Genomic DNA, 14,623 nt, shown 5'->3' with positions numbered 1-14,623 from the left:
GTGGGTGGGAGAATAAAGATCTTAAGCGAAAAACATTCACTGATTGAGCAAATTTAATGAACGACTGGGAAGAAATTTCCTTGGGATACCTTCAGCATGAAGAGCACACAGTTTTGTGGAAAGTGATGTGATCTTAATAAAAATTACAGGGCCAAATCTTCACTTTTAATGATAATTTTTGCAAAGACAGGCAACGAGGACAATTCTGAAATCCAAATTAATTCAAAAACTGAATTGGGACATGCAGTGGGAAGAAAGTCAACCTCTGAGGTATTGGAACTCAGAACATAAAGACAGACAAAATGTTGATCAACATTATGTCCGACATGCTAGCAAATTATGAATTGATATATTATGGAGTCAAGGCAGCAAGCTGGCGGAAACGCTAGCATGACACACGAAATGCTCAGCGGTATTTGGTCTGTTTTTACATTCTGAGTTCAAATTCCACCAAGATCGACTTCGCCTTCCATCCTTTCGGGGTTGATCTAATTGACTCACCCACACCCCAAAAATTTCAGGCCTTGTGCCTAGAGTAGAAAAGATTCTTTAAGGCTGTGAGCTGGCAGAAACGTTAGCACGCCGGGCAAAATGCTTTGTGGTATTTCGTCTGTCTTTACATTCTGAGTTCAAATTCTGCTGAGATTGACTTTGCCTTTCATCTTTTCAGGGGGTCAATAAATTAAGTACCAGTTGCATACTGGGATCAATCTAATCGACTACCTCACCTCCCCCAAAATTTCAGGCCTTTTGCCTAGAGTAAAAAAGAATATATTATGGGGTCTAATACACTATTGCTGTTAGATTAACAATATATTTTGATATGGTGTTCAGTAACATGGGGGAGTAAGGTACACAGTAAAACTAATATAGTGTGGTGCTATGTAAATCATAGCTATTACATTCAAGTCTTTCATGTAATGAATATCAATGCTAGTACACCATGAACTTGCATTCGGAATGCTATTCATAAAATACAATGATAAACTTTAAGCTTGACCCTTTAACATTTGAATTATTCTGTCAAATTGTCTTGAATTAATCATGCAATAAGTCACAGCTTCAGGATTTTGATGATGTGATTGTTCATTTTCAGAATAACTTCATAGGGTAGGTGTGAGAGGCTGGATCTAGCTGGTTTGAACATTAAACAGGTAGAATATTTTGGCCAGTTATGGCCATGCGCTGCCACCAAAGTTTAAAAAGTGTCAATGATAATTCTGAACCAACATCCTGCATTACGCATCAGGCACTGACCCCAAACAGAGAAGCGAAGCAGGAGAGAGGGTGCCCTAAAAATAGTAGGATAGGAGATATAAAGGGAGAGCTGGAATAAAAAGGGGAGGATCCAGCTGGAGAGAAGCAGAAAAGACTACCCAAAGTCGAAAACAGTGGAAAAAAGTTTTCAATGATCTATACTCCATAGAGGGAAGGCTTCCAGAAAAAGACTAGTTCAATTCTTTATCATCTCAGCTATTCTATTCCTATTTACATATATTTCTTAACCACTTAGCTAGAGCCGAGACGAGGAGGAAACTTCTATATCAATGCTTCTGAACCAGGGCCCATATAAGATTTTAGGGGGTAAACAAGCAAAGTAGTAAACTGGGTTCACAATATTATTTTAAGGGTGCATGAAAATAATTTTCTATAGGAGTGGCTGTGCGGTAAGTAGCTTGCTTACCAACCACATGGTTCCGGGTTCAGTCCCACTGCGTGGCACCTTGGGCAAGTGTCTTCTACTATAGCCTCGGGCCGACCAAAGCCTTGTGAGTGGATTTGATAGATGGAAACTGAAAGAAGCCCGTCGTATATATGTATATATATATGTAAGTGCGTGTGTATGTTTGTGTGTCTGTGTTTGTCCCCCCAGCATCGCTTGACAACCGATGCTGGTGTGTTTAGGTCCCCGTAACTTAGTAGTTCAGCAAAAGAGACTGACAGAATAAGTACTAGGCTTACAACGAATAAGTCCTGGGTTCGATTTGCTCGACTTAAGGCGGTGTTCCAGCATGGCCACAGTCAAATGACTGAAACAAGTAAAAGAGTGTATCTATTGCCAGACACTGCTTGGTTTCTTTCTCTAATGTTTCACATAGTTCAATGTACACAAATGAATGTGTGATAAACAAAATACTAGTTTTGAAAGGAGTATCTAAAGAATTCGAATAACTATGGGAGGTGTCCACCAGAGTAAAATAATAACCAAAGGGGTTCATAGATAAAAAAAAAATGGTTGAGAATTACTGCTCTAAATGATAGTTTGATTTAATACAAATAGCAAAATTTGCTCAAATGACACATAGGATAGTGCAGTCCTGGGCTCCCTGGACGTAAGAAAAAGACAGGATGGTCACGACCAGAATGTCTCTGATTAAAGAATTGCCCGATTAAGTCTGACCTGGCGCTAATCAACAACTGTGCAACAGCTCTCTACAACCGATTGAAAAGGAAGCGAGGTTCTATCAGACTTAATTCTCTTCATAAACGAAAACATTGGAAAATAAAGTCAGAGATATACTATCAGAACATAAGAGTTGATGGCCATGGTTGGAAGGTTTTTGAATGCAGGTCTTCTCAAACAGAAGACCTGGAACTAATCAACAATTATAATCGATTCAAACTTTAGTGTCAAAGTAATAGTAAACAGAGTTATCTCCCTTGCATCAAGTGTTATCTCAGTTGTTGCACAATGACCAATATATTTTTTTTTTAATTAAATCAGTTTAACCGATTTTTCTCTCTTAAAAGGTTTTACTGAAAATTTTCAAACGAAAGACCAATATTTGTTCTCAAGAATTCGGAACCTATCTTTATTGTAGTATTCTAGGACTTTTTTTAATGAGTGGCAATTTAATATTATTTACATAGATATGAAAACATCATAAAAGAACTGGGTTTTCTTTTTCAAGAATCAAGGCAAACACTTCATAGCTAAACACAAGGAGTACTGCATCCTATACAAATATAAATACACACACACACACGTATACATAAAACGAGCGCTTGACCAAGTGGAAATAGCAAATAAATCTTCCTCGAACCACACACTATCATATCATCGTTTAACGTCCGTCTTCCATTGATGGGTAGGACGGCTGACAGGAGCCGGCCAGGTAGAAGACTACCCTAGGCTGCTGTATCTGTTTTGGCAGGGATTTCACGGCTGAATGTCCTTCCTAACACCAACCACTCTGCAGAATAGATTCAGTGCTTTTTACGCGGCACTAGGACAGGCGAGGTTACTTTTGGCACGATTTCTACAACTGGATGAACTTCCAAATGCCAACCATTTTACAGTGTGTACTGGATGCTTTTTACGTGGAACTCAGCTCATCAATCTAACACACAGCTCCTTAACATTTTTGTTATATTTCGGTTGAAATGCCCTAACTTTGCTTCAATTAATTCTTAAAATAATAAAAAAACTTCGTAAAATAACTTTGTCATTAATTAACTGGAGTTTGGAACACAAATTTTGATGAAAGGTTTTAATTTAGATCACTTTAAATCAGGAAGCTTGTATTTTAGAATAAGGGATGGTCTCAGATGGGTTGGCGGCACAGACACAGGCGTGGCTGTGTGGTAGGAAGTTTGCTTCCCAACCACGTGGTTCTGGGTTCACTCTCACAGTATGGCACCTTGGGCAAGCATCCTCTACAATAACCTAAGGCTGACCAAAGTCTTGTGAGTGGATTTGGTAGACAGAAACTGAAAGAAGCCCATTATGTGTGTGTGTGTATATATATATATATATATATATACACAGAGAGAGAGAGAGAGAGAGAGAGAAAGATGTGTGTGTGTGTGTGTCCCCCACCACCACTTGACAACCAATGTTGGTGTGTTTACGTCCCTGTAACCTAGCAGTTTGGCAAAAGTGACCAATAGATTAAATACCAGGTTTTAAAAAGAAAGTAAGTACTGGAGTCAATTAGTTTGACTAAAATTACTCAAGGTGGTGCCCCAGCATGGCCACAGTGTAATGACTGAAAGAAGTAAAAGAAAAAAGGGTAAAAGGTACTAAATGAAGAAACAAAACCTAGATTAACTGATGATAATATCTCATTAATAGAAAGCAATTAGCGTGTCTATATTTTGACTGCTGCTTGTAAACTTCAAATCATCATCATCATTTAATGTCCATCTTCTATCCATGTGTTGGACGGTTTAACAAGAGCTGCATCAGGCACCTCACCACCACCACCACCTCCTTCCCTCCTCTTCCAGCTGGAGTAGCCATATAACTCCTCTAAAGCAAGACAATTGCTCTTATCTCTCTATCATACTCTTGCCTCTCAATACCTTGCATAAGCCATCTCCATCAATACTGCCCTTCCTCTCGACCACGGTGTCTTGCTTTGCAAGTTAGTCGATAGCCACACTAGTGGCAGTGATATGATAAAGCATCCAGTGGTCGGTGTGAAGAAGGGTATCCAGCCATAAAAACAATACCAAACCAAACACTGGAGCTCACCAAGTGGACCGTCAAACTATCCAACTGATGCCAACATGGAATACAAAAACACTAAATGATGATCATCATCATCATTTAACGTCTGTTTTCCATGCTGGCATGGGTTAGACAGTTTGACTGACATCTCAAGAGCCAGCAGCTGCACCAGGCACCAATCTGATCTGGCAATGTTTCTACAGCTGGATGCCCTTCATAACGCCAATTGCTCCGAGAGTATAGTGGGTGCTTTTTACGTACCAGCGGCACAGGAGCCAGTCAGGCAGCCCTGGCATCGATCACGTTTGGATAGTGCTTTTTACATGCCACCGGTACAGGAGCCAGTCAGGGGATACTGGCACCAGCCATGTTCAGATGGTGCGTTTTACAGACCAGCGGCACAGGAGTCAGTCAGGCAGCCCTAGCATTGATCACGTTCGGATAGTGCTTTTTACATGCCACCAGTACAGGAGCCAGTCAGTGGGTATTGACACCAGCCATGTTCAGATGGTGCTTTTTACATGCCACTGGCACGGGAGCCAGTCAGGCATCCTGGCATCAACCACATTTGGATGATGCATTTAACGTGTCACCAGAACAGGAGCCAGTCAGGGGGCACTGGCCACAGCTACGACGATGATGATAAATGGATGCAATGAAAGAGATAAGAAATAATAGATATTTTAGACTTACATTGTTTTCTGATGGTCTCTTTGTTGCTGCTTCCGGTGACAAATTTTCTTCTAACGATTTCTCATGAGTACAGTGGTTATTTTTATTGCTTGATTCCTTAGTACAGTCTTTGTCCTGTGAATCCGGTGTGATGGCCACTCGCTCACAAACAGTGGACTGACCATTGTCCACAGACAAAGAACCGCTACGAGAATTTAACCTGATCGTTTTCCTATCAAAATTTATGCATGAAACTGGTGGCTTCACATGTGTCGTTGACTCAGTCGATGGATTATATGAAGACATAAAACGTGGCATAGGTTTCTCTTGGACGTCTGCAGAACTGCAATGAATACAAACGTCTCTTTTAATTATTTCAAATAAAATATTTCCTGCAAGCAAGAGTCCTTTCCTACATCATCAAACCTATTATGTGCATGTAAACTAGAAAGCCTCTCATGGCCACTCAACTTGTTAGAAACAGCAGCCAAATCTCCCTCAAGTTCACTTCGCAACAACATGATTTCAGGTTCAATTCCACTGTGCAGTACCTTGGGCAAGTATCTTCTACTATAGTCACAGGCCAACTAATGCCTTATGAGTGAATTTGGTGGACAGAAACTGTGTGGAAACCCATAGTGTGTGTGTGTGTGTGTGTGTGTGTGTGTGTGTGTGTGTGTGTGTGTGTGTGTGCATATACATGTGTGTATATATATATATATATATATATATATCATGGAGACAATATGGCCAACGCCTGTGTCGCATAACTAGCACCCGTGCTAGTGACATGTAGAAAGCACCTTTCGAGTGTTGGGCCTCAAAGAGGCAATGCCAAATAACTGAGACCTTTGGCATTATATTGTGCTTAAGACGGCGAGCTGGCAGAAACGTTAGCATGCCGGGCGAAATGCTTAGTGGTATTCCGTCTGTCTTTACGTTCTGAGTTCAAATTCTGCCAAGGTCGACTTTGCCTTTCATCTTTTGTTATCACAAACACAGGCGTGGCTGTGTGGTAGGAGGTTTGCTTCCCAACCACAGGCGTGGCTGTGTGGTAGGAGGTTTGCTTCCCAACCACATGGTTCTGCGTTCACTCTCACAATATGGCATCTTCAGCAAGCATCCTCTACAATAACCTCAGGCTGACCAAAGTTTGTGAATGAATTTGGTAGACAGAAACTGTCTATAAATTAAGTACTAGTTACATACTGGGGTCAATCTACTCAATTGGCCCCTTCCCCCAAAATTTCAGGCCTTGTGCCTAGAGTAGAAAAGATTATACCGTGCTTGAGAAGACCCATCAGGTCAAGTGAAATTGCAGTCATGGCAGATACTGGTGTCATGCAACTGGCACTCATGCCGGTGGCATGTAAAAGCACTCATTAAACTCTCACAGTGGTTGGTGTTAGGAAGGGCATCCAGCCATAGAAACCATGCCAAATCAAACTGGAGTCTGGTGAAGCCCCACAGCTTACCAACCCTGCTTAAACCGTCCAACCCATGCCAGCAAGGATGCAAAATCTAAATGAAGATGATGATGATATGTGTGTTGGGGGGTGGGGGTGAGATCATCATTTAACGCACACTTTCCATGCTAGCATGGGTTGGACGGTTTGACTGAGGACTGGCAAGCTAGAAGGCTGCACCAGTCTCCAATCTGATCTAGCAACGTGTCTACAGCTGGATGCCCTTCCTAACACCAACCACTCCAAGAGTGTGGTGGCTGCTTTTTACATGCCACCTGCACAGGTATGTTTACAGATTCTTTTAATATTTGTTACATTAAGTGAGCTTTTATCAAGTGTGTGTGTGTGTGTGTATGTGCAAGTCTGTGTTTGTGTGTGTCTATCCACACTGCTTTAAAACCAGTGTTAGCTGTGTGTGTGTATCTCTTTGTGTTTGTATCTGCCCCAACATCTGCCAATTGGCAAACGAAACTCACAGAATGAGTACCAAAGTCCCAGAGACTTGAGAAAAACATGCATGATGATTTAAGAATGAGAGTATGAAAAATAACTCACTTTTTAGAAACTTCGTTTGCAGTAGATTTTGACCTCTTTGCTAACAGAATCTGTTTGTTGGTCATCAATACACCTCGGCAATTGGAACGGTACTTTCTCTGAGGCAGAGGAAGTAAGTATCTGTTGTAAATGTCTATCAGTTCATCTTTGTCAAGAGTGTCAAGATTTGGTAAATCAAAACAGCGCTGGGAAGAGATAAATAGAAATTTGAAAAATCATAACTCAAATTATTTTGGTGACATCAGTATAGATGTGGTGGGATACAGGTAACTGGATATTGTTAGTGTAGGGATGGAATCACCAGTAATTGAGTAATGTTAATGTAGAGTAGGAGAATAAAATAACTGGTTGGCATTACAGTAGGGGTACTGTTAGTGTAGGTCCAAGTTAACTTTTTAGATTTAACTTTTTAGCATTCAGATTTTTCTATCAAATGTAATGCTTATTTATTCACATTGCTTTGAATTAATCATGCATTGTCTTGCAGCTTTAATATTTTGATGATGTGTTTGTTTATTTTTTAGAAAGACATTGTAGGGTAGGTGTGAGAGGCCAGATCTGACCAGTTTTAACATGAAACAGGTAGAATAGTTTGGCCAGGTATGGCCGGTTTGAATGCTAAGGGGTTGAACTCAAAACTTAAGCCTTTAGCATTTAAACTGACCATATCCAGTCCAAATATTATTCCTGTTTTATATTCAAACTGGCCATGTTCAGCATCTCACACCTACCCTGCAATGTCATTCTAAAAATAAACAATCATATCTTTGATATCTCTAAGCTACAAGATAATACGCGATTAATTTTTCAAAATGTGAATAAGTGAGTTTTACATATTTGACAGAGTTATCTAAATCTTAAAGGGTTACAAGTTTGTAGTCCAGAAGCATACCCACTTAGCCATTTCTTAAGAATCCCATAAGCATGAGTTCTACAGACTGTCTTCCTCTAGAAATGATACATAAACAAGGCAGCAAGCTGGCAGAAATGTTAGCACACCAGGCGAAATGTTTAGCGGTATTTCGTCTGCCATCACGTTCTGAGTTCAAATCCCGCTGAGGTCGACTTTGCCTTTCATCCTTTCGGGGTCAATAAATTAAGTACCAGTTACGCACTGGGGTTGATGAAATCGACTTAATCCCTCTATGTTTAGCCCCTTGTGGGCAATAAAGAAATAAGAAATGATATATAAACACAATGCTTGTGCCCTATGAGACCCACTTCAGTCTATAATAATTTCAATAATTAATATCAGCGTAAAAATCACACAATAAATTATCCATATGGGATAATTGGATCTATTGGAAGTTTTTCAAAGTTGGCACATCTTGCGAGCATTGTAGATTAATCATCTGCAAAAACATCACATTTGATGAACTAGTTTTGCCAGCCAGCTGTTTCTAAATTAAGTAAGAAACAGTAATTCCACTGGTACGGTCATGTGAATTATATGAATAATTCAAGGCTGCAATGCAAGAATGGTCACTTGTCTTTGGTACAAGAATAGAAAGCAGACAAGAGTGTTGAAATAGACCAGACTGAAAATTATCAAAAATGATGTGTCTAGTCTAGATTAAGTATAACCTTTGGGGAAGCAGTGTTATTGTAGGGCCAATGGCTTGGATACTTACCAAATACCTGTAAAAAAAATGCTCCTTCCAATACTACCAAAACCCCTATTATCTTCTCTCTTCTGTTCAACATATTTCCATATGGAAGGGCCAAAAAATATAAACACTTTCCACTACAATCAAGTTGCTTGGATTATCAATATCACCATTTTTTGTGTTGTGAGCAAGTATATACTTACAAAAGGGAGCTAGCTTACATTTTGAAAGAAATGGTGTGATGGTGCTTAACCCATTACCTACCAGTGATCTCATATGAAATCACTTAATTACAAATTTCGTAGTTATCTGTCAATATTTACACATATCTAACCTTTTTGCTATATCTACTAGGTATATTTCTCTGATATTCGAATGAGGTTTGCTAATTTTTCACCCAATATCTCGCTTATTTCTACTTAAAATGTTATTTTGATCATTCCAGCATGTTTCTAAGGCTGTTTTATGCTAGAAATCAAAGTTTCATAAAAAAAATTCCAGTTAATAGAATTATGGGAGGTAATGGGTTAAACCTAATCTTGCAGGCCAGTCTACCAAAAAAAAAAAAAACTTCACCTACAGCTCTGAACAGATATGAGATGCTGACAGATCATGGTAAGTTGTATGAACAAGTCAGGCACACCCAAGCCAGATGGTGACTTAAAGAGAACAAAATGAGATTCTTTATTAACTGTTTAGCATTCAGATTACTTCATCAACTGTAATATTCATTTATTCACAATGATTCAAATTAATCACATTATCTCACAGCTTTGAAAATATGATGATGTGATTGTTTGTTTTCAGAATTACATTGTATGGTAGGTGTAAGAGGCTAGATCTAGCTGGTTTGAACATAAAACGGGTAGAATATTTTGGTCGGATCTGGCCAGTGAAAAAGTAATAGATTTCCAAACAAGATGCCTTGTGGTATTGCATGTCCCTGCACATTCTAAGCTCAAATCCTATTTCAATTGACTAAGCCTTTCATCCATCTTAGGTCAATAAGTATCAGGGTTGGTCTAATCACTAGACCAGTGCTCCGCAACCGATATGCTGTGGCACACTGGTGTGCCATAAGATGATGCTAGATGTGCTGCAGTGCAACCTGAATATAATTTTTTTCCCTAGGCACAGGAGTGGCTGTGTGGTAAGAAGCTTGCTTCCCAACCACATGATCCCAATTCTACTGTGTGGCACCTTGGACAAGTGTCTTCTACTATAGCCTCGGGCCAACCAAAGCCTTGTGAGTGGATCTGGTAGACGGAAACTGAAAAGTCCGTCGTATATAAATATATATCTAGATATATATATGTATGTATATATATTTATGTGTGTGTATCTTTGTGTCTGTGTTTGTCACCCCCTTCACAACTTGACAACCGGTGTTGGCGTGTTTACGTCCCCCTAACTTAGCAGTTCAGCAAGAGTGATAGAATAAGTACCAGGCTTAAAAAATAAGTACTGGGGTCGATTCATTTGACTAAAACTTCAAAGCAGTGCTCAAACATGGCCGCGGTCTAATGACTGAAACAAGATAAAAGATACCAAACTTTAAAAATAAGTACTGGGTTCGATTTGCTCGAAAAAACCGTTCGAGGCAGTGCCCCAGCACGGCCGCAGTTCTATGAATAAAACAAGATAATTACATTTTAACCGTTAAAAACTGAAACATTTAACATTTTCATTATTGCATATAGATCACTTTCGTTATTGTGTTCAAATCTTTCGTTTTTAAATACATTATTCTTTTATATGTTTCAGCCTTGAGGCTGTGGCACCGCCAGTGCTATAATACACGAACTAAAGAGGGGACTTCTCTACCAAGAGGAGAAAACACCTGATGTAAAAGCCCCCGCGAAATTTCGCCCGCATTCAAATTTGAAACTGTTCGCTGATGATTTTTAAAGGTCGATTTTAAAAAGTGATGAGCCTTCAGACCGAAGCAGTAATTTAATATAAGCTGTACACTCATGAATTTGTGAAATTAAAAATTCGTTTAGATGCTCTTTACATCCCTACATTTCACCCTTAGTTTTTCACTTACCTCTGCTCTATTAAAAATAGCAACCAAATATCCCTAAAATAATATCCTCCCGTCATTTTTATTGAAACAACGGAAAACGTGGCATTTGATACAGAGAATGGTAAAAAAAAAATTGATGCGGTCACGGTTGGGTTGCTTTTAAGTTTGCTTCATAAAAAGCTGACATAGGCTAAATCAAATGAATCTATAGAAAAGGTACCTTTATATTGTTTACAATATAATCTATATTTCACGGAGTAATAGCAGTTCGTCATGAAGGGTTAACATAGAAATAAAAACATAAGAATTATTTCTGTGTTGGGAAACATTAATTAATGTAGAACGACTCAAGCCGTTTCAGTACAACAGATTAACTAATTAACAGGAAAAGGCAAATATGATCATGATTGTTATTTAAGTTTATAGTTGACTATTTTAATTAGTCGTGTGAGACGTGAGTCGAGATAGAAAAAGAAAGGAAACGATGCGGTGTCTGCATCGACGGTAAATGCAATGAATACATTAGAATTACATTTGCATTAACTCATTTGAATAGGACTAAATATGCCTTGGTTCACCAACAGTAACTCACCGATTTTATAACCTTTAAAAGTCTTTCTTTTGTAAATAAATTTGGATAATTCCAGTCAATTTCTGAAGATTGCATCTTGTCCGCTGCCATCTTTGAAAAAGAAGTACAGCAGTAAATAAATAAGTTGGTGGTGATTGGTTGTGTGTTTTTTTTACCGTTTGCTCCGTGTCCTTCACATTTTTCAGTTCTGTGATAATATTATCACCAAGGGGCGTAATAACTGCTAATTGGGTAACAAGCACTTGTTAATTAATATACCTCATGGGTCGCATACAGGATACCTTCTCAACTATACCCCACCCTGATTTTGTTTCCTCATAACTTAGACAAGAAATTGGTATTTTTTTAAAGAAATTTTCTACGAGTACCTTTCAGATGGTGTATATTACGATTATATCGGAATTTGACGCGATAAACAAAAATTGTTCGGCGCGTACACATACTTAGTGACACACGAGTTATTTCAAAATTTTCATTTATAACGTGTGTCAGTATGTGTATATGTGCGCGCCAACCATTTTTTTTTTATTTTTTACACATTAAATTCCGGTATAATCGTAATCTATACCTGAAAGGTAATTGTAGAAAATTTCATCAACTTTTTTCTTACCATATTTCTGTTGAAATAAACTCTTTGTTCAATTGACTTTAAAAAAATAATAAAAGATTTAAATAATTTAGTCATTATTAAGCTAGTATTAGGAACAAATTAACATTAAATTTTGGTGGAAGATCAAGATTTATATCACTTTATAATGGTAAGTTTATGTCACATGTAGATTGATGTCATAATGGTTAAACAATACCTATTTTTGTGAAAGTTATGAGGAAACAAAATAGTGTCTTGCGAGTTATACGAAACTCTTCTCCCACGACCTCCGAACTTTTTTCTTTTTTTCACGACAAATTCCGATATAATCGTCATCTACAACAGAAAGATATTTGTAGAAAATTTCATTTTGAAATGTCCATTTTTCAGAACGTTATGAGGAAACAAAGTTGGAGGGAGCCCACTTGCCAAAGGCCTTATATTTATGTTTATGCCAAGTCAACCTTACAAAATCACATCTTCCCATGCTGTTTGCTACTTGGCCGCTAGACCCTCTAAAAATAACAGCCAAATTTCCCTCAAATCATACCCTACATTCTTCGATAACAATCCTAGATACACTAACTGAACTGAAACGCTTTTGGTCATCTCATTCAAAGCTCATCTGGATCTAAACATTAACAGCAGGAGCCAACGAAGGAACATTTATGCAGTCGTTCAACCTGCTAGAAATAGCAGTCAAACTTACTTCCAATTACAACCCATCGTCTAATAAAGGGAGAGAAAGTTTGGACAACGGAGTTTTGGAATTAACAAACAGTATTTTTTCTTTTTTCTTTCTCCTCCGAAGTTTTTTGGGGTCAAAGTCACATTTGTTGTTTGTCTCCATAGTAGACAAATTCCAAATAGCAAAGTAAATTAATGCAAACCTTTGCAATACCTGTTGGCATTGCAGCAAGACAAAATATAATGAATGTCTATGGAGTTGGTCCTCTAACAAATGTAGAAAATGATTATAAAAATATATTCTTAAGCACAACCAAGAAAGTTGCTACATGAGCAATGGGCTTTCAGCAATGTGTTACAAGGTGTATAATGGGAGAGGTATCTCGACACACTCTTACCATATCACAATTGAGACGCACTGGAGGAATATATTCAAGGGTCAGTTTTGCTTGGAGTTCACCTACACAAGTGTTCCTTCCCCTCCCCCACATACTTTGTTTCCTCATTACTTTCAAACAATTGATATTTTTAATGAACTTTTCTACAAATAACTTTCAGATGGTGTGCATTATGATTATATTGGAATTTGTTAAAAATCTATTCCGTGGTGGAAAAGGAGGAGTTTTGAATAATTCATACAAGCCAATTTTGTTTCCTCATAACTTTCAGAAAAATGGTATCTTTTAATGAAATTTTCTAGACACCTTTCAAATGGCATCAGAATTATATCAGAATTCAATGTACAAGAAACTGACACAAATTACATATATCTACATGACAAAACTTAAAATTTTGAAAACATTACATTGTAGGGTACCACCCAAGGACTGATAACAGACAAACTGTAGGCAGGAACTTCACTGCATGCTAACTAGTGAGCTAGTCTGCAGAAAAGGGACTTCTGGTTAGACAGGAGTTCAGACAGCTGATGGTATTCACCTTCACAGTGTGTAGCTGAATGAAACCAAATAAATAATACATCAACACACTCTTGTTCCTAGTTATCAGAGTGTACTGAGAGCTTTTACACAGTACCAGCACAGATGTGTTTGCCTGGCACCAGGACAACCCCTTAGGTGGAGCTTATCAACCCAAGAAGAATGAAAGCCAACATTGACCTCTGCAGACTTTGAATTTAAAATGCAAAGAGCCAAAACAATTACCACAATGAGTTGCTGCTATCTCTAGCGACTAAGTATCCCTCATTGACAAGACCAAGAAAAGTTGAAATTACGTGATTGGGTGATTTCAGCGCTGCAGGTAGTGGTAATTTATCTCCCTGCTAGTGATATCAACCTAAGGAGAATGAAAGCCAACATTAACCTCCACAGGATTTGAATTTAAAATGCAAAGAGCCAAAACAATTACCTTATTAACCATCCATCAATCCCCAGTTTCCGCATTGCCCACCAGATAAGGGATCGGAGGACCCTGTCAAAGGCTTTCTCCAAGTCCACACCCTTATTTATATATATATATATATTCTTTTATTTGTTTTAGTCATTTGACTGCAGCCATGCTGGAGCACTGCCTTTAGTTGAACAAATCGACCTCAGGACTTATTTTTTGTAAGCCTAGTACTTATTCTATCGGTTTCTTTTGCCAAACCACTAAGTTACAAGGATGTAACGTTGGTTGTCAAGTAATGGTGGGGGGACAAATACATACACACACACATACAACGGGTGTCTTTCAGTTTCCATCCAGCAAATCTACTCACAAGGCTTTGATCAGCCTGAGGCTATAGTAGAAGACAGTTGCCCAAGGTGCCACACAGTGGGACTGAACCTGGAACCATGTGGTTGGTAAGCAAGCTACTTACGACACAGCCACTCCTGCGATGAAATTTTAAATTTAGTTCACAGACCCCAAGTACTAACTTTGCGGATCCCGGGTTGGGAACCTCCAGTATAGTTTATCCTAACAGAACATCCACATTTAAGTGGGGATAATATATATATATATATATATATATA

The 14,623-nt window shown here is 38.5% G+C and overlaps 1 protein-coding gene across 1 annotated transcript in view; it reads right to left on the bottom strand.

Annotated features, from left to right (window-relative positions):
- The window catches only part of LOC106876871 (ashwin), a 21,378-nt gene extending 9,883 nt beyond the window's left edge, over positions 1 to 11,495 (bottom strand). Inside the window, exons 1-3 of the mRNA XM_014925611.2 lie at positions 11,372 to 11,495; positions 7,147 to 7,331; positions 5,147 to 5,468 (exon numbers count right to left, since the gene is read on the bottom strand). Coding sequence (XP_014781097.1) covers positions 5,147 to 5,468; positions 7,147 to 7,331; positions 11,372 to 11,461 — 597 coding nt within the window. The 5' untranslated portion in view covers positions 11,462 to 11,495. The remainder of the gene's footprint in view (positions 1 to 5,146; positions 5,469 to 7,146; positions 7,332 to 11,371) is intronic.
- Between the last annotated feature and the right edge of the window lie 3,128 nt (positions 11,496 to 14,623).

Source organism: Octopus bimaculoides, chromosome 15 (assembly GCF_001194135.2).
Source record: "Octopus bimaculoides isolate UCB-OBI-ISO-001 chromosome 15, ASM119413v2, whole genome shotgun sequence".
In the NCBI taxonomy this organism is placed as follows: Eukaryota; Metazoa; Mollusca; class Cephalopoda; order Octopoda; family Octopodidae; genus Octopus; species Octopus bimaculoides.
Note: the sequence above shows the minus strand (reverse complement) of the source record. Positions and strands in the feature narration are given on the sequence as shown.